Source organism: Tyto alba, unplaced genomic scaffold, assembly GCF_018691265.1.
Source record: "Tyto alba isolate M040663 unplaced genomic scaffold, T.alba_DEE_v4.0 Super-Scaffold_27, whole genome shotgun sequence".
In the NCBI taxonomy this organism is placed as follows: domain Eukaryota; kingdom Metazoa; phylum Chordata; class Aves; order Strigiformes; family Tytonidae; genus Tyto; species Tyto alba.
The window spans coordinates 7,538,471-7,563,959 of NW_024881301.1; the positions used below are offsets into that span (position 1 = coordinate 7,538,471).

At 41.0% G+C, this 25,489-nt stretch overlaps 1 protein-coding gene across 2 annotated transcripts in view; it reads right to left on the reverse strand.

The window, feature by feature from the left end:
- Positions 1 to 17,784: 17,784 nt before the first annotated feature.
- The window catches only part of LAMA3 (laminin subunit alpha 3), a 125,470-nt gene continuing 117,765 nt past the window's right edge, over positions 17,785 to 25,489 (reverse strand). For both annotated transcript variants that reach the window (XM_042798109.1, XM_042798108.1), the window contains exons 69-77: positions 23,478 to 23,622; positions 23,012 to 23,178; positions 22,412 to 22,601; positions 21,968 to 22,108; positions 21,002 to 21,161; positions 20,734 to 20,861; positions 19,153 to 19,246; positions 18,690 to 18,809; positions 17,785 to 18,515 (exon numbers count right to left, since the gene is read on the reverse strand). In XM_042798109.1, the coding sequence (XP_042654043.1) occupies positions 18,370 to 18,515; positions 18,690 to 18,809; positions 19,153 to 19,246; positions 20,734 to 20,861; positions 21,002 to 21,161; positions 21,968 to 22,108; positions 22,412 to 22,601; positions 23,012 to 23,178; positions 23,478 to 23,622 (1,291 nt within the window). In that variant the 3' untranslated portion in view covers positions 17,785 to 18,369. The remainder of the gene's footprint in view (positions 18,516 to 18,689; positions 18,810 to 19,152; positions 19,247 to 20,733; positions 20,862 to 21,001; positions 21,162 to 21,967; positions 22,109 to 22,411; positions 22,602 to 23,011; positions 23,179 to 23,477; positions 23,623 to 25,489) is intronic.

A 25,489-nucleotide genomic window follows, 5' to 3' on the forward strand; every position in this document is an offset into this window, starting at 1 on the left:
TGGGGAGCGACATGTTCTCCCACGTATTTACAGGTTATTTGTGAAATTTGGACTCCAGAAATTCAAGCGGCCTTGCTAAAAGGAAGCTGCAGGTTGCAGTTTCACCACCTTTGATCTCTGTTTCGGGTACGCTCAAGGCACTGCATTCTAGATGAAAGAAATTGCTTGTGTAAGGTTATCTCCCATGGAGGATTGTGTGGGCAGGGATTCATGGTGGAGCGGTTTATAATACCCTTTCCCTTAGTCATATGTAATCGATTCAATCTAGAAGCAATGAATCTTCGTATGGATTCCCAGAGAAATCGGCATGGAGAAGGCTAACTCCTACCTCCAAGTACCATTTCTGAGGAGCAGCAAAGAGGCGAGTCCTTTGTGAAACACCTACTCCTTTTCTCCAAAGCTAGCCTCCTATTTCCTAGCCCCTGTGTTTGAATAATAGTGTAGCAGGGCTGTGTACTCTCTGCAGCTTTTTGGCCCCATACACAAGGAGCTAGAATTCTGAGATCATCTTAGCACCCAGTTGCTCCAGACCTTGCTTAGGTCTGGCACTGATAATCTGTTTTCTGTAACAAATGCTTTTATAACTCTCTGGTAGCTAGCTATTAATTTTGAAACTCGAGATGTGTATAGCTAAATCAACTCTCCAGACACACAGCTATAAATCTACAGAAAAAAATTGGCAGAATGAAACTGCATTTCAACTGCTCAAGTAGAGAAATAACACATTTAAACTCCAGTAATGAAGCACTATGACATCTGCAGTTTGGCTTCAACAGCTGAACAGCAGCAGTTTTATAGTGCCCGCCTTGTTGTGAACTGCACTGGAACCGCATTTTCCTGCAGAACTGAATTTGAAATCAGCAGGGCTGTAAGTCTCCCTGCCTGCCCTGTAACGGCAGATGAGGTCTTGTGATGGGTTACAGTTAGTTTGATTCACACGGAGGATGTGGTACCGCTGATTCAGCCTGCTAAAAATGGCCAGGGGAGTGAGGAAACCACAGTGAACAGAACTACGTGGATGACTTGTACTTGCTGATCAAAGCTTGTGCTTACTTCACAGTCTACCAACACTCTAAGCGTCTTTCTTGGGTTGTTTTGGGGTTTGTTGTTGGGTTTTTTTTTGTGTTTTGTTTTAATTCTTGGTAGCATACTAGCACAATAGGCAGTCATCAGACAATAATTTTAGCAGAGGGGCGAGTCAGTGGCCAGCTTTCCCCTTGCCCCCCCATGCTACCGTGGCCTATGTTACCTCCCTCTTATGAAAACAGGTTGAGGCCATTGGTTTGTAATTACTCAAGGGCAGTAATGTTACTGAAGGTGAGCAAGAAATGTACTTTTAATAAATTAACTGGCCTAAAATTTCCAAGACCTTTACTCTGATTTCCCAGAAGTTGTTAGATAGATAAAAGTCAAAGTGGCTACAATATTCACATCCTGTAAGAGATGCAGAACTGTGGTGGTTTTATAGCCCCTTTGCAGGACACTGGTGTTGAAGTTCAAGACAACCTGTACTTTTGAATATTCAATTGCTCTTCCCTTTGAAAAACTTTCCAAGTTTCTACCCTGTCTTTGTGCTTATGACAAGGAGAAGTCCTGCAAATCATTGTCTTCACATACTGGTCCCTGAATCAAAAATTCTTTTTCATTGGTGTTTTTCCTCTGTAAGTCTAACAGGAATTTAGCCCTACTATAAACTCCATGAGATACAGAGAATGGCAAAAGTTGAAGTAGCAGGGAATAAATTATTACAGAAAGGCATATTGTTTTATCTAAAGTATCAGAGAGAAAAGAGTTAAAAGCAAGAACAGGCCTATATTCATATTTTCTTTAATATCATTTTCATACTCTGTAAATTAGGTCCCACTTGTCCCAGGGCCCTTCTCCACTGTGTCTGGATGAGGCAATATAACCCCTTGCTTCTGTCTCAGAGTGCCCTAAATCTGATTTTGCTGGGTTTCTTTTTACCTATCTTGTTCCAAAACTCTACCTCTGTCCTGGAACACCTCAGTAAGCCTGAAATTTATATTTTTTAAGATGGAGATGAAATTTCAGCAGTGGATTTAGAATATTTGATCATCAGCCATTAAGTTAGAGTCACTGCTCATTTAAGTAGAGAGGAGTAAAATCCTTTAGAATGGAATTAACTTTTTTTTCTTCTGTGTTGCAGAAAGTGTGACTGTGTACATATATAAGGCCTTGAAAATACTAGTTAAAATCATAAAGACATCTCCCACACTTTTTCAATCTTGGACACAAATCTGTGGAATCCACTCCTGTATTTCTGAATTCCTTTTGAGAAATTCCTTTGCTATTCAAGATAAATATCAGATGTGGTCCCACTGTTGGTTCTGATGGGGTGTTACAATCCAGGCTATAGCCATCTTTTTCATACCAGCTGTGAGAAGGGTCTTATCCATGTTGGTGACTGCCAATAACAGCCAATGAATACATAAATGTGAGTATATTCTCTTTTTGAATTTATTGTATTTGGTAAGAAAAAAATTATTAAGTTCACACATTGTCGTGGTTTGAGCTTGGTCGGCAGCCAACCACCCCGCAGCCGCTCACCTGGGAATGGGGGAGGGAATTGGAGGGGTAAAGGGAGACTCGCAGGTTGAGATAGAAGCAGTTTAATAATGGTAATAAAATGAAAAAAAATGACAGTAATAGAAAATATAAACGAGCAGTGCACAGTGCAATTGCTCACCACCTGCTGACCAACACCCAGCCTGTTCCCGGTGAGCAACCCCGAAATACCAAGATCCCGCAATCGCAATCCCAGAAGCGAGAGAGCCCCCCTTTCCCACCACCCCTCCTCTATATAGTGAGCATGATATTACATGATATGGAATATTTCATTGGCCAATTTGGGACTGGTGCTCTGGCCGTGCTCCCTGCCTCTTGTGCACTTGTGCACGGGCAGAACATGAGGAGTCGGAGAGTCCTTGGAATCGCAGCAGCAGCAGCTGAAAACATCAGTGTGCTGTCAGCATGCTTCTCATACCAAACCCAATGCTGAATCCGAAATGCAGCACTATTCTAGTTACCAAAAAGAAACATTAACTATTCCAGCCCAGTCCAGGACACAAGTACATTTCTAAGGAAATATACTTTTTAAGTAGATAAAGCCACTTGTTCTTGGGCTTTGTGCCTGACACTGTACCTCTGAATTTTGCAACAATGAAGGTGCCTGCCTATTGTGTCTTACCACTTAAATATTTATAAGTGGTGAGCTCTACATCTGTTATCATCATGCGTTTTCCATACAGTGCAGCAACTAAGCAATACTACAAAGCCAAGTTAATCTTCACAGCTGGCTCTCCACATTTTTCTGTTAATATGCATTGTCATTTTAAGGGCTAAACCCCACCTAAGCACACACACATGAAATGACTATTGAAATGATTTGCCTATTCTGGCAATAGACAAGGAGTATGCATGCATATCCTAGTAAAATAAAACAAGCTCGATGAACCTCCTCATCCAAAGTATTCCAATGATACTGAAATTGAGTCTTTTGACCCTTTCTTCTAATTAAAGAGCATGACAGTAATAACAATTAGAAGAATAAGTGCTGTTTGTTGCAGTGAACCTTAGTCCAGATCAACCAGTCCTTCCTCTCACAAGCTTTCTGTTTTCCCTGCCTATTTTTCACAGGAAGACTTTTGTGGATGGAGGGATATCAGGTGGAAGGCGACTGATCTCTTAGTCCTGGTCTCTCAAGCACTTGTTTGTGGTTGTTCTCATCTAGTCTGTAACAAGACTGTGCATTTCTGCACAGTGAAATCATAGAGATGGCTGGGGCAGAGCAGGTAAAGTTCTTGGAAATTCGAAAAGGAAAGTGAAAGATGAGACAGAGCAAGTAAGAGCAATTTCATACGGGTTTTTTCATATTGTGATTATATTTGATAATGTTTCTTTTTATCTGCAATTATTGTTATTCTGGACCCAATAAATAATCGGTCATATAATGGGATAAATTCATGTGCAGTCACACAGTTATTTTTACTGAAAGATGTGAAGGTGTATAATTTCTGCTATATAAAGGATGCTAAATGACAGAGCTTTTTAGTGTTCGTTGGTTTTGTTGGGCTTTTTTCCCCAAATGTGCTAATGGCCAAACATATGCACACAGTTCCAGAGAGAACAAAGGAAGACACAAGTATTAAATACTCACAGCTGCTCTGTTCAGGCAGCAGCCACATGCTGGCCTGTTTTATGAAAATTAATTGGAAAAACTTCCACACAAAATAATCATCCTACTTGAATTTTTAAGAGCCAATTTAAAAGGTTTTACTTTCAGAGGAATGACTTCCTACAGAGTTCAGATCTACATTTGGTTGTAAGAATACCTGCTCTGTATTGCCAGAGAGCATGAAATGTAAAGCCCAAAGTGATTGCCAGAAATCCACCAGTTGTAGCCCAGTCCTTTCTGGGGAATCAGAACAAATTCATCTAGATTGTTAAAGACAATTCTTTGTCTAAATGCCTTAAAATCTTTTCAGTATGGAGAGCCTGCAAATTAATTTTCCCTCTTGTTCTTGCTCCAGTGAGTGATAAAAACAGTTGATTGCAACTTTGTTATGGAAGCAAGGGGGTAATAGTAAATTTAAACAGTTGAGCTTAGTGGTTTTGTATATGGAGAGTGAGGTAGGATGCCTTCCCCAAAGTGGAAAATACAAACATTATTTGGCCCAATGCAATACCCTTGTTTCTACATTATGGGATCTTGACTGGGGCCCTATTAGTCTTTCAATTTTTAGAACAAATAACAACCCATACACTTTGACCTTCCACAAGCAGGCCATAAATTTTAAACCTCTAATCATTTTTGCTGATCTGTTTCAGAGGGTCCCTCCAGTTTTCCTGCATTTTTAATTTGTGCATGAAGCCATTTTACAGACCAGATGCATTTGTGAAGGATTTTTCTCTATATATTCCTCTACATACATGCACATGTATCTAACTATATGTATAGCATTCAGCAACAAATCATTTGCCCAGTTACTAAGGCACTTTGTAATTTCAAGCTTACGATGAGAAATGAGTGGTCGGCAAGGCCATAGATAACCTGTGACAAACATATCAGCCTCAATAAACACCCTTTGTGTTAGTGCTCCCCCCCCCCAAGTCCTTGCAATTTAAAATAATCAAAAAGCCTTGTAGGATGTATTTTGAAATGTTTGGAACGAAATAAACATAATATCTTGTTAAGGCTTATTTTTCTTTTACTAGTTTAGCAATAAATATTTTCTCACAGGTGTCAAGCAGTTTGACCCATAATGTGATTTGAAATGAGATTATTTAAAGATTACTTGTCAGCAACATTTGTACTTTTCTACTTCCATTTGGGACTTTTAGCATTATATGTGGTTTATATTTAGCATCTTCACATTTTTCACTAGCTTATTTCTCAGTCCTTTACTACAAAAATGGAATGGCCTCTATTGAGCTACAGGGGGTTTATTTTGGCCAAGTTAGATGTCATGTTTGTTTTTCAGTTTTGAAATCTGTACTTCTTGCCCCTCTTCTTTCCTGGCCTGAGAACGGGGAATATTTTGTTTAAAATTCTAGTTACAAAGAAGTCAGCAGACCACCCTGACAACAGGTTTTTTTGACACAGAACACAAGTTTATGTAGACAGATTGTCCAGGTAGTCATCTAGAGGAGACTAGGCAAACCTGTGTGACCTAGCTTTATGCTCTGCTTTGAAAGATAATGATGACTGCAATGACCAGTAGTTGAGGTAAACAGGAAGGAGTGCATGGAAGAAAGACCTGGTGGGCTGATGGCTGGGTACAGAAGGCAGCCGAGAGCTCTGCTTGAGAGGCAGAAGGAAGTTATGAAGCAGCTGTGGCAGAGCCACATCTCCTGGCATTTGTAAAAGCTGCAGTCAGTGGATTCTTGTGCAGATGTCCCTTTTGTCCTGTTTTCACATTTTCTTGTTGCTGTAGGCTTGTAGATGGGAGTACCACCTCAAGGTCTAAGAAACCATCACCACCTGATGGTCATATGCCACTCACATATGAGGAAACCTTGCCTCACCTGTGTCTTTCAGCAAGCCACTTAAATTGTCCATGCGTTGGTTCTCCTATCTATTGATGGGATTGTAATGCACAATAATTTTGTGCATTAACATTGATGGCTATGCTACATTGGGGCATACAGTAGTCTACGACTTCCTCAAACTAAATCATCTTGACTGTCTGTAAATGGAATAGACCACACAGAGTATGTTCATTTGAGCAGCTCTGTCAGCAGTGTACGTGCTTCTTCCCTTGCCTATACACTGTCTTAGCTACTGTTATCTTTGTCCCTGATTATTTCAGTTCCTTATGTTTGGGGAGTTTAATCATGTCTTTGGGAACATAGTGCTCTGTTCTTTACAAAACTCTTTGAGGCTTGTACACATAGACATGGCAACTGGATTTTAAAAGAAGTGGTATGATTTGAAGTATATATCATAAGACAGAAAAAATGCCTATAAAACATGTTGAGGGACAGATGCTACTCCAGATATCAAAGTTTTTATTTCTGGATACTAGCTTTTTATCTGTGAAACTTCTGCTTTGGTCTGAACACATCTGCTGCTCACTCCAGAAAACAACTAGTACCATTTAATTCAGAGAACCGTTCAGTTTGCAAGAAAAGTCATCGTGTCTATTTGTATAAACCTAAAGGGAAGGGATCATCTTCTATTAAGGGTGTATTCAGGCAGTATGCATATTTATATACATAGGTTACAGCATTATCTAGAGGCAACAGCTAAACAGAGCCACATGCTTAAATAATCTTCATTTGAGTCTTCTTTGCCTTAATTTGTTGTTTTATAGCCATAATCATCAGTTTATATGAATGGACTGTCAGTTTATATGAATGGAAGATTCTTCACATTTGATGTGTGAAACTATAAAACAGACTTAAAAAATATAGATTTGTCCTTTGGTAAGATTATTTTCTGTATCTGTCAAGAGACTGGAACTTGATGCTTGACCAACTAGATTTTGAGTTGACAGTCCCATAGTGAAATTAAGCAAGACCAGGAATGTATGTGTTATCTCCCAGTACTTAATGAAATAAGCAGCATGCAGTTGACCGAGGTTCCTATTCTCTAAAATAAGAAGTGATTTCTCTTTTTGCTGACCATTAGGTTTTCCCATTCTTTCACTTACGCCTGGGAACTTGGGCCGTTTATTTGGAATGCGTACTCTGTCCAGCTTGGTTTATACAATGTTCCTATTTGGGCACTTGTTAATCAAAGTATGGGAATTGGGAAACACTCTTGAGAATTAAAGATTCTTCCAAGCAGTGACTACCAGAATCAGTTCCCACCAAGGGAAGTGGCAGCTTTGCAAGTGAAACACTGCAATGCAGATAGAGGGAGATGGCAAAGTCGATTCTGTGTACATGTAATGGTAACCACAGGAGTGACTTACAAATCTTAACATGCAACAAGATTTTTATTAAGGTAAATGTGGAATAACAAATTTAATAACTCTCCTCTCTTTTAAAGCGTATTTGGATTCTGAAAGCACTCCTGCCCTCAAACAGCACAGTGCCTTTAAAACCACATATGGGTGACTTATTCTGTACTGACTCACTATTTATTGTTCTACCAGCAGCGTTTTGTGAGGCTGAGAGCTACGTACCAGGCAAGCATCTTAAATTGAGTTGTGTAATTTTAGCCATTATGAGTTATGCACAGCAATAACCAGGATAATGCAGTAAGAAAAGCTATGCTTTTACTGCAGGCCATTTTTTCAGAGTTCCTCTTCCAGACATAGCACAAGGAGAAATCATCTTTTATTTTCTCAGTGCGCTTTCCCATTTTTCATTCCATTAGCATTTTTCTCAAATGCTTCTTTCTACTGCAATTCATCCAGCAAGCATTCCTCTCTTTTTCCTTCCATTCCTTTAATTTTGATAGCTCTTGCACTTACCTATTTTTAGAGGGGTTATAAGTACACAAGCACATATAAATACATGTTCTATCTCACATCTCGTTATTTTATATGCCTTCCACTCGGGGTTCAGCCTACATTTTCTTCTTAGGTTCTCAAGCTTCAAATCAATCAAAGCACAGAAACAAAAAATAGTTCATATATGTTAGTTTCCTTGGTGTAAGGCAGAAACTGAGAAGAAATATATGAGCCCAACAATGTGTCCGGCTCATCACAGAAGCAGTGAGTTCAATGGAAATTTCTTCCAGCGGCAGCACCAAGACACTGGAAAGTAAGAAAGTGCAGAAGTGCTGGCAAATCCAGTGTCATAGATCCAAGTGCTGTCTTATCATCATGATGAGTCACAGCATCGTCACAGGGAGATGCCAGCAGCTAACCACACTGTGTTTGGTTAACTCACTGCTGAAAAGGATGAGTGGCAAAAGCATTTATAATGATAAATTTTCCCCGTAATTGGAAGCAGGAGATAACTCCCTGTGGCTTGTTCCTTTCTTCACTGAGGCCTGCTGACAACACCGCGCAATGGCACTTCTGTAGCTAGGTCGTCAGGGGGTCTGGTGATTCCTGAGGACTGAGGTGTATTCAAGTGCCGCACCCATCTTCAGGGAATTAGTTCAGTGGGTTTCTTGCTCAGAGCCCAGAGTTAGGCTGGATGCTGCTGTGTCCTCTTACGGCATACGTTTAAGATGGTGTGTGGGTGTGTTTTTGTCTGGGGATAACTAACCCCCCTCCACTGATTAGAGAAGGCGGGCCTAGGGTAGATACCCAATTTTTTTACAATTGAAGCCGTGATATGAGTAACCATACTACTCCACAAATGCTATGGATCTGACTGAAGTCAGGTAGGTGTTATATAGCAAGTGCCAGTGCTGCTGGCCAGTTTCCTATGCGTACAAGCCATTCTGTTTGCTTAAAATCAAGCAGGTCGACATAGTTTTTAACTTTCTGTGGGTCCCAAATGAAAATTAATGAGTTCACCTAATAGTAAAAGCCTTAACGCTTTTGTCTGGATTTGGTGGTGGAATGTGCCCCCCTAAGTACAGCTATGCCTGAAATGTAGACACATGTGACAATGGTACAGTGCTTGTTGGTGCCAGCCGGGGTTGTTTTGGGCATTGCTGTTGCAGGACATTCACAAAAAACCTGCATTAGTATTCCCCACCGATACTCAGGAGACTTCATTTTACCTATATGAGAAGCAAACTTTTGTTTTCAAACAAGTCTCTGAGCCTTAATAAGGTTCTGAAAGCTGCAGTTACACTTTCAAATGACTACTTGATGCAAATGCTTTCTGCAATTTGTGTGAATTTTTTATAACTGGGAATGCCTACATACTATTAACACACACACAAGTAAATCCAATGGAAATGTTGCAAATTATACCCAAGAACGTTATTTCAAACATGCACAGAATTCTCCAGCAGAGCTTATTATGTAGGTATGAGACTCTTACCTCAACAAATCCTTGATCAAGGCAGCTCGGTTATACAATGAGCAAATGCAAAGGGCCACATGGAATAATCACTGTTGTCCAGATGGTGAAGCCACTGCATTGAATCTAATCCCTGCACGAGGCCCAGCGGTCCCTTGGATCACACTCCAGCCCTTTCTTCTCCAGCTTGCGCCTGCCCTATTACTAGACTCTGTTGTAGCATACAGATGAATTAGATATGATGCCAGAGGCTGAAATTTAGGATTATGCAACACGGTCTTTGGTTTTCACCAAACTAGAAATTTGTTGTGCTTTGTAAATGACTCCAGGCTGTGTCTCCCGGTTGCAGCCCTGAGCGACTTCTGTTTTACCCGTCTAGAAAATTTGACTCCATTAGAGGAGAAATGAGGACACCTATCCTGGGCAACAAAATGCTACCTTTGGCTTCATTGCCAGGGGGCTCTCTAAAACTGAAAAGACACGCATAGGGTATATGTATTTACTTGACAGGATAAGATTTTATAATATGCCCTTCATAGGCCTGGGGTGGAAACCGCAGGGCAAATGTAAATTTCTTTATAGCTGCAAGATGTAAAGAAGTCAGTATTTGCCTTGGGCAACTGCAGAGAGGCAAAGGTCAGCCACAGAAAATGTCAGTAGTCAGAAAGAAGTCTCCAGAGCTCAGTTGCCTCAGATCTGAGAGGAGGAACCTAGGAATGAAACCTGCTCAGGGCCCCAGCTGAGCTGGGATGTGGCCACGGATGTTGGGATTTGGGTGACTTGCATCATGTGCTATGCAGAAAGCAGTTTCTACTAGAAATTGATATATCAGAGGAAGCTCATCCTAGTCAAAGTTATACTGAAGGGTTTAAGCTCAGCTGTACAACCATCTCCACAAATAAAAAGGAGGCCAGAGCTCAGTGCCTCTCAAGTGATGCACGCGTGAGAGGGCCCTCCGAGGGGAACAGAAGAATAGGCAGGAAGGGGTGGGGAAAGCTATCTTCTGACTAATTGCCGTTTGCAGCTGCAGATAGACACGTGCTTAATTAGCTGCTATATGCATGCAAATTTGGTTTGCTGTCACTAGAGTCCAGATGTTCCCTTCCATTATACTAAATACAACAAACAAAAGGAAAAGGGTCAGAGAGCAAAATAAGAGGGGCCAGCTTCGTGCTGGTTTCCTTGCTGTCGTACGCTCGGCCTGGCCTACCATGCTGCTGAGCTCCTCATGGCCGGCAGAGATGTGTGAGTTCACACAGGCTGAGCACCTGGGCAGAGAGGAGGCGACGCCTGAGAAAAGCGGTTCCCGCAGCTCCCCTCCCAGCGCGGTCCCGGGAAGGGGTGCGGGCTGGCCCCCCGCCCCGCAGCAGGCAGAGCCCGCCGGCGCCGCACGGAATCTCGGGTTGGGAGGGAGCAGTGGCGGGGCTCCTTGCCGCGACCACGTCCCCTGAAATTGTCCCGACGAGCGAACAGTCACCACAGTGTCTAACCAGCTTCTCTCCTGTAGACAATTCCCTTGGCAGGAGCAGGTCCTCTCTGAGCAGTCTTGAGGCTTACTTTTCCTTAAATACCTTTCCTTCTTCAACTAGAAAGTCTTTTTCTTTCTATCCACCCTCTAGGCTTGCATCTGATTTTCAGGCATTTTTATCCTGATAAAAAAATAGGGTATTTTTTCACAGAAAGTGAATGGAAACATTCTTCAGTTTAACTCTTTGTAGCAAAGTCCTTTTCGTAAGGTCTATACTTTGTGTTCCCAACATTTAAAAACAATAAGCTATGCAAACACAACTAGATCCTTTTCTCCTATCAGCCCAAATCCAGGAACAACAGAGCTATGTTGATTTACACCGATTGTGCATCTGGCCTTTATTCTGTTTGATGGCACTTAGTGTCACTTTGGAAGATTTAACCTATTCGTTCCATTTTAATTAAATAACAGTGATCATCATTAGTGGGTGTGTGGTGTCTGTTTTGAATTAAATTTGTTCTGATATATACGTCACGTTGATTCATTTTATCTTTTGTGATAAATGCAATATACATAGATTCAGTGATCACATGTCCTCTTAAGCGGCTCAGCAATGGCAGCGTTTCCTTCCTTTAGCATGGTGCTATCAAGGTACAAGAATCTGACTAAATACCACTTACCAGTTCAAAATTTGGTCCTACTCATTTGCATGCAGGGATAATGAAATCCCCAGAGGGGTTTTCCTTTCTTTGAGCCTGCTAAAGGCATAGTGGGATGACTGCAGGTAACCTCTGATTTCGAGCAGCACGGGGAAGGGCTGAGCCCGGGCGGGCTCTACCCGCAAACATTCAGGCTGGCGGGCTGACGGGTGGTGGTCTGAGACCACCCCCCGCGCTGCCTTCACCGCTGACACTCGTCAAGCGCAACGGTTTCTCTCTGTCGCCTCCTTGCTTCCACGCCTATTGCTCATGCAAATGCCCTTTGCATTTGTGTAAAGTTTCCATTTATGTATATTTGCACAAAAAGGGTTATCTTATGTTTTCTGGAGACTGTGTCCTGCCCTTTATTACATAACACAGATTTAATCTGCAATAACAATTGTCTGTAAACCTTCGCCCTATCTTAGAATACATGTTTTAGAAAGTGTATGTAAGATTTTCTGCATGTTTTAATAAGGTATGTGAGCCAAAGTCCTGTGAAATAGTTAGATCTTTCCACTAAGCCACTGAACTTTGGATCATGCCTACATGCTTTCTTGGAGAACTGCCCAGAGCACCCTTAACTTCTTTACTACCTAGGTTACTGTCCCCAAGGGTATGTCGTTACCTTTGATTTAACTGACTACAGCGAAGGGAAAGTTAGAACTTTATCACTGATTTGACACCTTATTCTCAAATAAATTTTATTAGTTGGAACCCTTGCCTTTGTAAGGAACTGAGGGAATTAATGCCTCAAACATTCATTGACACAGAAAACCTCGAGGACAAGCTGTGGCCTTTGTGATCAGTCTCAGGAACGCCGCCCAAGGAGGCGCGGAGTGTATCGAAGGCTGCACGTCCCCACTCCCTGCGGTTGTACTGCCCAGCTCCTCAGATAAGTCTCAAAGGAGGGAAACGTGGACTGAATGAAACCATAGGTTTGGGTTAAAGGATTGATAAGAGAGATAAATAACCAGCACCAGAATGACCTAAGGAAAAACTGAGGAAGAAAGAAGCGTGGGGGAGCGAGCACGGCCACCGACTCAATTGACAAGGGGGTTGGTGCACCCCACTCCCCCTCAATGCACGTGCAGAGCTCATGCTCCAACCTTTCCTCCTCTCTCATGGAAATGGTTTTGGGGAATACCTGCCTCTCCTGATCTAGCATGCTAATCAGCTGATAAAGATGAACTTAAAAGGTGATAGAAAACTTTGCTGGGTGTGCACTCCCCACCCAAAATGGTTTTCCCAAGACCTGGGACAACACTGGAACCTAGGTAGTGAACCAGACTCTTTTCCTCTCTCTCTTCCGCTGCTTTCCTTTCCTCTTCTTTCCTTTCTAGTCTTTCTTAGAGATTTATCAATAACAGATCACATTGCTTACCGTCCTTTTCCAAGTTTAAGTTGTTTCTACCACAAGTAAAACATTTTACCTGGTCATTTGGTGTCACTTCACCTTAATTTAACCCGAGGGGATCACAGAATCTTTATGACTCCCTGGGCTCCCAGTCTGGGTCGTTACAGCTTTAGGCACAGGAATTGGTATCGAGGTGTATTACTGACTTTCTAGGTTTGTTGCATCAGGACAGTAATTCTGATCAGAAAGTAATCAGAAGTATCTAAAATTAAGATTTATGGCAGGTGCTGTTACCTAGCAATATAAATCCTCTTTTAAGTAATATCTCATGCTTATAGATTTCAGCTCATTATGTTATTAACACATTGTTAATTAAAACTGTGTCTGCAAGAGCTGGACACATGAGCCATTTATTTCTGTATCCTTTATTTTGTTTTATCTTCAGGTCAAAAACCAGAACTAAACAGTTCTTAATGGATTGAAATTCTACCAGTCTTCTTCCATATTAATTTATAAATTACTGACATTCCTATGAATGTAATTATTCATTCTTACCAGTGCATAGTCCTCCTGTGACAGGAATCTTAGACATAGGCTCTCGCACAATAGAGAAATCTGTTGCTGTTCCCAGTTTAAATATAACTGAACAGAGACAAAAGATCATGATGCCAACTATCTGTCTTTTTATTCTGTGTATTATTGCAGCAGTGCTCAATCTTTATCAACGAGCAGGTGACATCTTAACAAAGAAACTGCATCTCATGGAACAGTTCACATACGCTTCGCATTTGGAACAACCTGTAGGAAACAGTAATTGGCTGAGGTGCAAAGTAATGCTCGGGGTGTGTTCAAAAGGATTGTATTTTGAATGCTATCAGCTGCAAACCAGGAGACCTAATATGATATCAACATCAGGTCATAGTTTGGTTTCATTCCTACAGAGGATCCCCAAAATTGACAGAGAGAACATAAAGACTCATTGGCTATTTTGCTTGTAATTCTTTCTTTCTACTCAGAGGATGCTTCACTGCAGCTCTGGCAATGACCAGCCTCTTGCAGTTCTGAGATGTCTGGGCCAGCAGCACAAAGGAGGTTTATGCTTATGGCTTGCAATCTTAATGCCTTCAGTGAAGCTATAACATTGTATTATGGCACGATCTCCTTTAGCATAAAGTAGTTCCTTTTGCCAGGGACATCCATTTAATGTATTTTTAGAAAATAAAGACAGATTTACAGAAGACTGGACCACTGTGCCCTAAACTTCCCTACATCATTAGAGAAAGATGCAGAAGCTTTTTTAAAATGAGGAAACCACGAAGAGAACGGTAAGAAGCAAAAAGCATGGCAAGAGTTCATTACAAAGCCATAATGCATTTATAGCGTTTTCAGTAAGACCGCATTTTCCAGGCTATTTTATGAGGGGCAGAAAGGAAGCAGAGGGGAGAAAAAACCCAAGATAATTCACAGAGGAATCCAAAAGAGGCAAAGCTACTAGCAGGAGGGAGAGCTAAAATGAAATGGCTCACAGGTGACTCCAAAGAAGTGGTTACAAAACCAGAGAAAGTTGACTCACCCAATTCGTTTTGCTGCTGACAGAGTGAAAGGTTGATGGCTCTGTGCTTTACATGAAAGCTCCACAGTAACAAAGGCACAGACCTGCAAGCTCATATATGGGAAGACTGTCAAGAAGTTTTACTTGGAAGTTTTCATTATTAGAAACTTAAGTTACAGTATCATCTATAAGCCGTGAAAAGGAAAAATGTTTTCCTTCTGTATGTATGCTTTTTTCTACAGTGAACGTACATTTCCTTTCCCAGTGCCCTGTGATCTATTTAGTTTTATTTGTCTGCAGTTCTCAGTGTTGGGCTTCCTAACTGTCTTTCAGCTGCCATTAATCTGGCTGTGTTTTGTAGTTATAATAAATGGGAACTCACGGACCTCGGTGTCATCCACCTCAGATAACACAGCCCTGATAAATCCAATCCAAATTAACTGGAGAAGAACTCTTTGCCCTTGTAACTGATACAGACAAGAGAGAGATTTGGCACTATAGCAATACCAATGTGGTTTAGTCTAGAGAGGAAATCTGCTTTCCTTATGTGATTGATCTGGGATTCAGATGAGCCATTATGGCAATCTAAACACACTGTTGAAGAGTGTGGGTTTTAAGCCATACACTCTCAGTGTACTGAACACTGTATTTGATTCTTTTTCATTAAACTTTTCAAAACTTTCCTCAGAAGCTTGAATTTCAAGAAGTACAAACCATATAGCAAAATTTTGCCAGCAGACATTAAAATGCACGTCTTTGCTTATTACTTCTAATTTTAAGGTGAATGAAGGAAAATGAAAGCTTTGCACCCTTGAACACAAGCAATGAGTAATAATGCAGGCTCAGAAAGGATGACAGGAGTTGAGAGTTTTTTACCATTGAAAATATTAGTATTACTTAAAGGCTTGAATAGCAAATAGTAAAGATGACTAGAGAGTAAAACATTACAGGGAGAGCCTCTTCTGTGGGAGTTATTTACTTTTATTCTAACATGGGAATTGGTAGGTTTGGAGGTCCAACTGAAATTGCTATAGCCAAAGGAAAGGAAATGATCCATGGAAATTACTGTCAAATGCAAACAATTGGATGATGAAAACCTTGGAAATACTACTTACAGTAATAAAAAAAAAAAACAAAAAAAAAAAACAACATGACAAGGTGTTTTACCCAAGGCTCACATTGCTATTTATTCTCATAACATTTCCTCTTACTACGAGATTTAGTCACTTCTGGTCTGCTGTAAAATGTGTTGGGGGAATTGTTTAGACTTTAACAAAGATCGTTCCTGGTGAACCTGAAGAGAAGGAATCTTTACAATTGAAATTATGTATTCCATCCATAATGTGCAATGCTTGAAAATTCAGGCTCTTGTTTTCCAGAAGTTGTTTCCCATGTGTGAAAATTCAAAATATTCTAAGCACAAAACAGACAATACATGATATACAGTTCAGTGTCTGTGTGAGTTTCTTCAATAAGATTTCTTCATCAGACCAATCTAAACAGGACAACTTTTTTCCTCATGTAAAGATCATCCACTGGATCTTCAGGATCAAAAAGCTTTTTACTAAGCGTTTATCAGCCTTATATAGATTTATCTATGTTAAAGTATAAAACCTGAAACTCTAGTTGGCTTTTATTGATTGTCCCAACAGTGTGTGACAGCTATGGATGCCATGGAAGCAATACAGCTGAAGAAACTGGCGGGGAAAACCCAACCACCAAGAACCTTAAAACCAGAGAGGCTTTTCTACTTTTTTGTTATGCATGAGGACTGTGCCGGAATTAATACTTACTAATCATTATAACTTACATTTACTCAAGTCTTTATACATTTTTCATTTCTTGTCAGCATTAAAGCTACTTCTGATGAAATAAAATCAGATGGAAGGGAACTGAAATCCAGGACTGGCTCTAGGTTGTGATGCAAGAATCTTTGCCCTGTTTGCTTCTTCTGAAGGGATGAGGGAAGAAGGAAAAGGGGGTTTTTGTGCCTCAGGAAAACCTGCTTCAGAAAGCAGTCTGGTGGGCACGCGATATGAAATGTTACTAGAGAATTGCTTGATAAAGTTCAACTGTTCTTCCTTCCTCCTTGTGGAAATTTTCAGTGCCAGCTAAGGCCAGTCAATCAGTTGAGTATTTCCACAGTTTCGGTCACCTGGATATTTGACAATCCACTTCAAAAGCAGGGGGCTTTACACATAGAAAGGATTCAGTTGTTGCTGTCTGAAAAGACGATTTCCAAACCCTATCACCTCTCCGCCGACGGGTGTTTCCGTCCCACGTGGCAGGCAGCCACGGAGGAGAAGCTGTTTCTGCAGAGCATCTCCAGAGAGAGGGCTCTGCCATTACACGCCAATCCTCTGCTCTCTCAAAGGCCTCAACCCTGGCACGCTTCCACTGCATCCCATGCCCTCCAAAACCACCTCTACAGCTGCAAAACCTCTGCACGAATATAGATTTGCCTGGAACAGATTTGCCATAAAAGCAAAAGCAACACGAGGTTTGGTGTGAACAGCGTTCTGACACTTTTGTTACCCTGCAAAGCTGCAAAAATTTAATAAGGGATTAACGACCAAAGCCGTAAGGGCTATTGGTCTGGCATTTTCTATTAATCCAGCCAGCTCCTCCTTCCAAACACACTGACGACACGCTGCTGCACCTTGAGCAAGACGGCAGTGGAAGGTGGGAGCAAACACTGCTTTAGGAGGGAAGGACGGTTCGTTTGCATCGCTGTCTACTCCCGCCTAGGACCAGCCTTAGCAAATGTTTTAATTTTGAAAAAGAGGGTTGGCATTGGGGAACTGAAAAAAAAAAAAAAAAGTAACTATCAGAATGCTGCTTCTGAATGATAGTGGAAGAAGCAGCCATGTCAAGTCTATTTGGTCCAGCCCTGCATTCAGAAGAATAAATGAAACTGGGTCCCCTGCCCTCCACCATGGGTCACGATCAGGTACGAAGTAAAGATATGAACGTCAAAGAAAACAGTTTTGCTGGTTTAGTCCTGCAATTCATGCTGCATAACTGTAGCAGGAGCAACTGCTGTTCCTAATACAACTCGTCCTCATTTAATCAGAAAAAAAAAAACAAACCTATGGAGGAGACTTTCTGGCTCTGAAGAGTACAAGAAAAATTACTGTCTTTCTGAGGTTTTTATATAACCAAATTCTAAGAAGCAGAGATGATGGACTCCTGCTTATTCAGGCAAATCAGCTTCCTAAAGCTACAGAAATATTTGCATAAAGCAAACAGGATTTAGCAGCCTGTAAAAAACACATAAAAGAAACACCAAGTTAAAATAACCAAGCAAGAAAATGGATGGTTTTAAGAACACACTGCATTTATTTGGCCCTAGAATTCCTAGCATTGTAACAAACTCCCAGAGTTTCACTCCTTAAAGTGCTTCAAACTCCATTTATATTATTATTATTATTACTTTTAACATTAATGTACATTTTTGTATAAACATCAATCCGAAGAGATCTATATTTTTATAAAATTCTTTATATTAGTGGATCAAATTTGCTCTCAAGATGACCAGCATTAAGGCAAATTTCCAAAATTAAGACACTGGAGTTACTCAAGTCTATGCTGTTGTGGGTGAGAGCAAAATTTGGCCCAGTAGGGTATATACAATTACATTTTCTGCATATATTTCAAAAGGCACAATGGATTACCTTGGAAATCAGTAACATTTAAAAGGGAGTTTATCAAAGCAAATACTTTTAATATGCTTTGGCACAGTCCACATCCAGAGGATGCATTTTGCTCACCAGCTGTCCTGAATAACCAGCGTGATGACAGTGACACGGGGATCAGCAAAAGGGGAACCCCCGTTGCAGGAATTCACACAGTACTTCAGCAGACCCAACCGGATGCGTGTACAGCTACTGTGACGGCAAAGTTACTTTGCTGGGCACCCATGCAAACTCACTGCTCCATGAACCTCTGAAATTCTCCTGCTGGAGATGTGTTTGTCATTGATGTTAACATTCCGAAGACAGCCAACAAATGGGTCTTTAACTGGAAGCCACAGTGTGTCCAAATTTGCTACAAAAACCAAGGTAGAAACATCAAGTTAGTAAAGTGAGAATGACATTAATTACTGGAGGGCTTTCAAAAGAGAGGGGAATGATATAGGACTACATGCATGAACGGGACCTTTGTTTTGGAATGGAAAAAAATCCAGTAGATACATGAAAAAATAAGAAGCAATAATATTACCTGGAATTTTGCCAAAGTAGAGTGGCTGATACACACGTCTAGGAGGAGAGAGTGGAAGTCCAGTGGTATAGTTACTCTGTGTGCCCACCTCTAGTTGCACCGTGTTCTCCTTCTGAGAGACTGCAAAGCAGCAGGTAAATGAATACTCTTTCTCAGCCCTATTAAAGAATCAACTAGATATGGCACTATTTTTAAATAGCATGACTTGAAATTTAACTCATTGGAAAAATAGATTTTATTTTCATTCAAAGTCAGATTGACACATCTAGGTATTCTGGGGCTAAATACAGCCCCAAACCCCCCTCTTATGTAAAGTCTTGAATTAACACAAGACAATTCCATTGTTCTAAAGAGTATTCTCAGAATAAACAGAAGTGAAATGATGAATAAAAATCTGGAGCTGCAGTGCTCTGTGCCCACTGTCTTTTCAAAGTTTTAGAAAGACTGGTATGACACAACGTACCTGCAATAGTATGCCACTGTCCATCAGACAAAGGTTGCTCAGGTGTGACTGATGTCTGGAATTCTCCAGCACCACTATTTCCAGCAACAACGACCTGTTAAGTTACGATGGCAAAGAAAAGAGCAACAGAAAAATGCAGTACTTTGGAGTAATTTAGTGAACTTGTGATGGCTGGGTTTCACCTAGGTTTAAGAGCCACAGTCATTCTATACATATTTCAAAAATTATCCTCTCCAAGAAAAAAGTAAATGTCCCTAATAGAATCCCAGTAGAGCATATCTGACAAATTTTACAAGCATAAATACATACCTTTGTCTCTTCCTCTCAGTCTGACAAAATTGTGTTAATTCTTTTGACATAATCTCTCCAAGACAAGATCTTGCCTACTACACCTTACTTTCCTTTCCCAGAGCAGTCATCTGTATGCTTGGCATCTCCTGAGACAATCTCTGCAATATGTTTCTCTGGCCTTCCACACAATTTTGTACTATTTGTAATTCACTCATGAAGCTTGCAGACTGACTATGATGACATTTTAAACAAGCATGTGCTTTTTCACATCTTGCTTCTCATTCCTTCATTCCTTGTGAGTGCATTTTTTTTTTTTTTTTAACATCTTCCCCTCAAACTCTCTTTTGGCATGATGGTTGCAACAAAGTTGGTAATGGTCAGGTAACCGGTATGTTGAGTCCACTTCCCACCAGGCTGTTTGATGGTGTCCCTCTGGTCTTTTACTCCTTCCTGTTGCATCCTGTCCACACCGACAGCCAGCATTGCTCTAAGTTACTGCTGAAAAAAGTGGTCAATCTTGCCCTTAAGGAGTCCCCAGCTGTTGATGCCCCTGATTCCATGTGCTAGTTGTGTCTTGAAACAGATCAGTGTGATCTGGGGGAAACTAACCGATGACAAAAAGATAAATAATAAAACCCAGTTCCCTAATCTGGGAAGAGATGAGCAAAGCTGAGCTCTCTGAATTTAGGTAGACTCATGCTGGTTTCAACTGTGCCATTAGACAGCAGGTTCTGTGGAGTACTGACATCTTTCTATTTGATGCTTCTCCAGCAGCAACCACGTTCTGAAGCTGTTACCTTATAAAACAGTAACAGTGATAATAATCACCACCGTGACACACCCATCAACTAGAGGAGAAGATGCTAACACAAAGCAAGACTGCTCAAGTTCTAGAATGGACATGGTTATGGCACTGCATCAGTACAGCTACATGATGACTGATGTAGGAGTGGGAATAAGCCACCGAGTTCTGTAGCCTCTGGCCAAAACCCCAGTGGGTTTTTCCAAAGGCTCAGAAGCCTGAGAAAATTAAGACTCTGCCCTATTGCTGACCACTGTGAAGAAAGCATGTGCAAACTCATGTGCACACCACGGAAGCTGCTAAAGTAGCCACAGAGACAGGTTAAATGCTCAGTTTTCCATGTGATGGTTTCAAAAATCTCTGAGGAAGTTGTTTAATGTTATACCTCTAGACAAATGCTGTAATGAGTAAGTTCAGAGTTCAAGGTCAGACTTTCCCCTGCTGAATGAGGGCAATACAGCTAAAATGGAAACACAGCCTGTATTTACCGTTCCTCCTTCCATGTAAATAGTCAAGTAGTTGTCTTGCTTGCTTCCAGTGTGGAGGAGTATACCTGCTGAACTTCTTGGTCGAATGGTAAATACAATCCTAAAATCCAAGCCCAGCAGCAAATTGTCTGTGGAGAATTAAACAGTGGGTAGAGGAACGATCATAGGAAGAGATATTTGGAAAACCATGTAAACAATAAATTAAAAAATCCCTACACATCCACACTTAAGATGTAATTCCATATATCATAATCTCTACACATCTTACCAAAGGTGATATAACCTCCTTCATTAAAGAAATAAATCCCTGTGTCCATGGGAACATCCAGACATGGAAGTACACCATTTTTTTCCTGAGCTGCATTCATGACTTTTGCGTTCATCTTAAAGTTCCTCAGGCAACCCTTGAAACTGTCCATTGGTATATTCTGAAAGCATATTTCAAAACATGAATACTAAAGTATGATGGCAATTTTTTTAGTAAGAATAACCATTAGTTTTTTTCTACTCTTGGACTGTAGAAAGCCAACTGCCACTAAAGGCACCTAAACCCCATCCCTGATGCAGTGAAAAGGTATCCCAAAATTTTAAAAAAGAGCTTAAAACATGAACGTAACAGTTGATTTTGAGTTAACATAACTCCTGCTCGCAGAACAGATACTTCCCAATGATTTGTCAAAAAGACAAGGCAAGAGGAATTGCAAATCACAAGTACACCCTTCTCTTCCTAAGAGACTGTTTATTTAAATCTGGTTTTATAAAATGCCCTGCATCGTTATTTGTCCAATTTTTAAAGTAACAGGAACCACACATATTTCAGATTAAAATCCAGTTCTACATTCACAATTCCTTAATGAGAAGGATTCCCTTGCTTCTCTACAGCTCACTGCTTAATACGCTGAGGTAAATATTCTGTGGGAAGAGGGTATTCCTGGAATTACAGATGTGACTTAGGTCTTTTCTATTTTTTAAATAATAGAAATGAAGACAGTACATGGTTGTCATCAGTGTCTCAGCCACACATGTTGAAAGTATGGTTCCAGCTGTGACCTGTGCGAACAGGTGAGGAAAGAGATCTGTAATGAACTGCAAACACCAGTCACTGATGTGCTCACTTGGTCCTTGGAAATATCCCCCAAAACTTTTCAACATGGAAATCCTGCATATTAACACTTTAACATGTAACTAGTGCAGTATGGGGAGCGTGTGGGGGGTGGATGTGTCAATTATTTACCTGTCTTTTCAGTGATGGCAGCCCTCCCACGTAGATTGGTGGCTTAATGCTGATGGCAGAATTTGTTGCTAATCTTCCATGCTGTGCCCTTAGACCATCAACCACCAGGCGGACATTCCTCCCATCCGTGCTGAAGACAACCTTTGCAGGGTGCAAACGTAGCAGAGTGAAAAACTGCAAGCCCAATGAGAGCCACTGGAGATTTTTTTTCTTTAACTTAAAAGACCATATTGTTGAAATACTTAAATTGAAAGTAACATGCTGGGACTCTCAGTCTCTATAAGCTCCCTCATAACAGAGACCTGTCAACCACATGAACTTTCAGGCATAGGAATTAACTTCAGATGACCAAAATCAAATTTCTAATACCTTAAAAATTCAATTGGCTGTGCCTGATGAATGCTTTTTGTGGTTTCACCACGGTTCCTGTGCCATACTACTTACTGTGTGCCATTGCCCATCGTTGTATTTAACACTGGTTTTGATTTTGATTCGTTTTCCTCCAGAGCCAAGTGATAAGACAAAACGTCCTTTGGAAATGTGGAGAGCCATGTAAGAGTCCTCAGATCTTTCCTCCATGAAAACTATTAATCCTCTTGATGATCGAGTCCGTACATCTACAGAAAAATGCAACCTGTAGTGGAAAGTAAGGATATTCAAATATAGGTCTATTTTCTTAGTTGTTGTATTCTTTCTGTTCTCCAGAAAAATGCCAGTGAAACTCCATTTGTGAAATGTGGAATAGTTTTTGGGTGGAATCATGGTGTTCTACATTGCTTGCATTTCTGAATGTGAATGAAAGTTGACATATTCAGGCTTAGGGCTTGGCATCAGTACGCACTGTAATTGTCCACCACATCCAAGTCAATCTACTCAGTTTGGGTAAATGTTAGCATAGAAAAAAAAATGCCTGAACCTTTAGAATCACTCTTCTGTTATGCCCAAGACATAAGCAAGAAGAAAATCCTAACTCTTAGCACCCAAAGATTCAAGCAGCTTTGACAATTCAAGTATTTGGAGGAGAAGAGAAGACATTCGTATTACCTGTCTGTAGATGACAGTGGAGAAAACATGTAGGATATAAAACTGTTGGGAATGTTTCCAAAGAGATATGCTTCACTGCTGACATTTAACTCAGCTGATAAAGTGTGGTCTTCCTGATTTTGCACATTAGCGGCTTTCAAAAAATCAAGGTATTTTTCATTCTGTATCTGTAAGACAGAATGGAAACATTTGCTATACATGCACATGAAAAAACCTCACATTTCAATCTACACATTTAAGAATTCCTACCTGAGGCAGTCAACAGCCTTCTCTAAATGACAGGGAAGCTGTTGTCATTCTGGACAGGTATGGGTTTAGCACAGAACTTCAACACAGAAAGAACTTGCCTCAGATGCGAGATGGAAGGAAAATAGTAACATCTGAATCTCAGTTCTATAAACCATGGCTGCGCAGACAAAGCCTTGGCATCAATATGGAGTGAAGAGGACAGTAAAAGTAGGCATACCTTGAGCATCTTAAACCTGAGAGGATTTTTAAATTCCTTCAGCAACATTGGTTCAACATTCTCATATTTGCGGCAAGCTCCAAGGGACACACCGGTCTTTGCAGTATAATTAACGAGATTTTGAACCTCAGGGAGCTGACCTGCCCTGGAGTGATGAAAGCAGTAAGTGCTGTGACACAGCATTCCTTTTCTTTAGCGTAATCAACAATATATTGTAAAACTGTGTTCAGTACAAAACAGATTTCCCAGTGACCTGATGTTAAAGTACCAATTTTTATTTTTCAATGAAAAATGTACATTCAGTGCTATAGAAAGTATTCATATTTGTCCTGGTTCTGCCCATTTCTTTTTGGCTATGGAAAAACTCTGATGTTTTGCTCTCATATCTTCTAAACAAAGCATTTTTTGCTAAAAGCTATCTATTTAAAAAGAACCAAACAAATGTTGCTATTGAAAAGAGGGGAAAAATTGATAGCAGCCTTGATTAAGACTTCTGGATCAGACTACAAAGCTTTGCTGGTTAGTTATGCATAATCAGTGGCAGATCAAGAAAAAATGGCAACATCAGGTTCTCCCAACTCAATGATTCACTCTCTCCTTAAATAATATGCTCTGATGAGATTTATCAAGGGGCAAAACCCATCACAACTTAATATGTAGCTTTAGTATTATAGCCAAATCATCAGAAAGACTGTGAAAACCAATATTAAGTAATACTATTGTCGGGGGCAGCCTGGTCTCTCCTTCTAGCAGCAAGGACGTGCTCAACTTGGCGCCTCGTAATTTGCATAAGCTGTAAGCAAACTGTTACACCCCTGGGGCTAAGGACGATTTCTTCCAGGAGGGCTGGTTTCGTAACTAGAGATAAGCACGTGCTATAGAAACAGGAGTAGAAGTCGTTAAGGAGAAGAATGCTGTGAGCTAGCAGAAAATTAACTGCAGAAAAAGTCAAGCTGACCTTAGACGTTAGCCAATCATGAGCTCAATTTTTGTAATATGTATTAGGTGATTAACCATTGTGCCAATCAGCTTAAAACACGTGTCTCTCTTTGTCTGTTTGGAATATAAAATCGGTTGTTGTGTTCAATAAAGTAGATCCTGACTTGCATCGAGCTGGGTCTCCGTCTCTCAATCGCGGCAAATTGGTGACCCCGACGTGATGCGGGATTAAGAACCACCTATCTGCGTGGCATGCTGCGAGTCCCACAGAACTTTGAATGAGCTGCTGAAAGGAAGCAGGAGCCGGCATTAAGAATCCCTCCGGAGTTGTGAGGTGAGCTGTGGGAGACATGGGAAGTCAGGTGTCTTCCCCAGAGAGGGACGTGTACGAACTTATGAAAGCCCTTCTTGAAAAATATGAAAAGAATCTCTCTGGGCAAGATCTTAAGGTTATGCTCAAGTGGGTACAAGTGAAAATCCCCACTGTGACTGCTTCCAGTATATTAACGACTGAGCTTTGGGATGACGTGGGGATTAAGCTGTGGGACGCGGCTACAACAGGGAATGCTGAAGCACAGCGCATGCTCCCGTGGTGGAGGACTATCTTTGAAACTCTGAAGGCTCAGGAGACCGTTAAGAATAAAGACACTAAAGACAGGAAAGGTCCCCCGGTCGATAAGAAGACCTCGGAGCCTCTTGAGGTGGGTGCCGCCAAGTACCCCCCAGAGGATGATCCTTTTGATCCAGGACCAGTGGACCCAGAGGAGGAGCCAGATCTCTACCCTCCCGATCCCCAGGACGTATGGGCAAATATTAAACGACAAGCTCTGAAAGAGGGGGACTTGCAACTTGCGAAAAAAATAGTCGCTCCTGTTATCTATCAGGGGAGGGGGGCTCAATGGGAGGCATTATCCTTCCCTGTGGTGAAGGAGTTGCGCCGTACTGTTACCGAGCATGGCCTCTCTTCCCCATATTTCGCGAGTTTGTTATCTTCTGTCTTAGATACTTATGTCATGACTCCGCATGATCTCAAATCTCTCGCACAGTTGCTGTTAACCCCCACACAGTATTCG